Here is a 2,084-nt window from a genome sequence, read left to right as displayed (position 1 = left end):
AATATCCTGATCATTATAATCTTCATATCATCAATACTGTCATGAGTAGAACTCTGATCATCAAAATGATCCACAGCAGCAGTTTGTAGAGCTCTGCTTGGAGGTCGTGAACCTCCTCAGAGTCTCTGTCATGGTCCCGTTGCTACTAAACTCCCACAATGCTCTCTGCTGCCACCATGAGCTGCAGTCTGTAGACGCCTCCTCTGGTCTCTACAGGGTTAAACAGTAGGAGGCTCCACCTGGTGGAACAACCAGGTACTGCAGCTGACCACGACATGAGGTGTCATCAGGAAAACAGGATCTTATCAGCAGGTATCGAAAGATAATCATCTCTGATCAGATTAAAGGCAAAAGAAGCTGATCAGGACTTCTGTGTCAGCGACATCATTCTGACGAGTTTACGCTCTACTTCGACCAGGAACAGGGAAACTGTGTTTGTGTCTCTCTGTGGTGTTATTGTGTGTTTTTAGTTGTGGTTTTCTGGTTTCTCTTCGTCACTACACCTCTACTGTCTCTGCAGACACAGCCATGGCAGAGGTTACCTACCTTTACGAGGACAGGTACGGACTGTGATTGGTCAGTCAGTGTGAAGCAGAAAAAGGTTGTTCCTGCCACCTCCAGTAGAGGGCAGACTGAGCCCACTTGCCCCCACACCGCCAGTCGCCGCCCTCTGACCCTGATGACACAGACACAACGGTCACAGGGGTCGCTAACACATCATTGGCCAGAGGTCATGTGACTCACCTGTGGTGCAGCAGCCCCGCGGCCTCTCTGACTCCCACTGCGTTAAGCCCCGCCCCTACACCTGCACAGGCAGCCAATCCCTGCTCAGGACCAGCACATAGCAGGATGGGAGAACCAATCAGCTCCACACAGCCTCCGGCCTCGTCCTGCCCCAAGGCTTTCTGGGGGATGTAGTTCCAATGAGGGAGGAAGACGGGACGATTAAGCCACACAGGAGAAGGAGACATGCACTGCAGCGACAGACAGGTGAGACAGGTGAGACAGGTGACCAGGAGTTAGAGACAGACAGGTAAGACAGGGAACCTGAACGATGATACGACAAGCTAACGTTAGCTAACCTGCAGCTTCTATGCTGCCTTTGCTGCTTGTAGGACCACAGACACACAGAGAACCAGATGTTCTCAGGAGAATCGGTTCCTGATTGATCATCTGCAGGTTTATTACAAACCTTTGAGTTTCTGTGATCAAACTACAAACTGAAAACAGGCTCCACTGCTCAGAACAAGCATCAGATTTACAGTGCTCAGCATTAATGAGTACACTCTCTTGAAAAAGCACGATTTTAATCAATATCTCAATGAACACAAGAACAGTTTCCAAACTTTTGACAAAACAGAGTTTTATAGAACATTTGTTGAACTCAAAACATTGAAGACATTAAAGTAGGGTTAATAACATAACTCAGATTACAAAATCTGCAGTTTTACTCAAATTAGTTGATGCAAAAATGAATACAACAAAAGCTACTACATCTACTATTTTATACGACCTCCATGGTTTTAAAAGACAGCACCAGGTCTTCTAGGCATGGGATGAACAAGTTGGTGACATACTGCAACATCTGTCTATTTTTCTTAGTTAACGCCCTTTTATAGTCAACTGGCTGTTGGACACCTGATGAATGAATAATTTGACCCACAAATCTTGTTTGCCATCAGTGGCCCACATGTGTGTGAGCACTTCCACACTCACTGAGCTGGACATCTCAGGATCTGCCCTCCGCTGGTTCATGTCCTACCTCTCAGGAGATACTTCAGAGTATCCTGGAGGGGAGAAGTGTCTGAACCACACAACCTGTCCACAGGGGTTCCTCAGGGGTCAGTGCTCGGTCCCCTTCTCTCCTTATTCTACACAACCTCACTTGGTGCAATAATCCAGGCCCGTGGTTTTTCATACCGTTGCTATGCTGATGACACCCAGCTCTTCCTGTCGTTCCCCTCAGATGACCACACGGTCTCTGCTGGATCTCATCATGCCTGGCAGACATCTCAGCATGGATGAAGAAACGCCACCTTCAGCTCAGCCTCTGTAAGACTGAGCTCCTTGTCATCCCAGCCAGT

The 2,084-nt window shown here is 47.9% G+C and overlaps 1 protein-coding gene across 1 annotated transcript in view; it reads right to left on the bottom strand.

The window, feature by feature from the left end:
- ctc1 (CTS telomere maintenance complex component 1) overlaps positions 1–2,084 on the bottom strand; it is a 31,164-nt gene that overhangs the window by 25,392 nt on the left and 3,688 nt on the right. The window contains exons 5-6 of the mRNA XM_008303959.1: positions 745–974; positions 499–676 (exon numbers count right to left, since the gene is read on the bottom strand). Of these exons, the coding sequence (XP_008302181.1) occupies positions 499–676; positions 745–974 (408 nt within the window). The remainder of the gene's footprint in view (positions 1–498; positions 677–744; positions 975–2,084) is intronic.

This window comes from Stegastes partitus, unplaced genomic scaffold (assembly GCF_000690725.1).
Source record: "Stegastes partitus isolate 25-593 unplaced genomic scaffold, Stegastes_partitus-1.0.2 Scaffold2103, whole genome shotgun sequence".
Lineage (NCBI taxonomy): Eukaryota > Metazoa > Chordata > Actinopteri > Pomacentridae > Stegastes > Stegastes partitus.
Note: the sequence above shows the minus strand (reverse complement) of the source record. Positions and strands in the feature narration are given on the sequence as shown.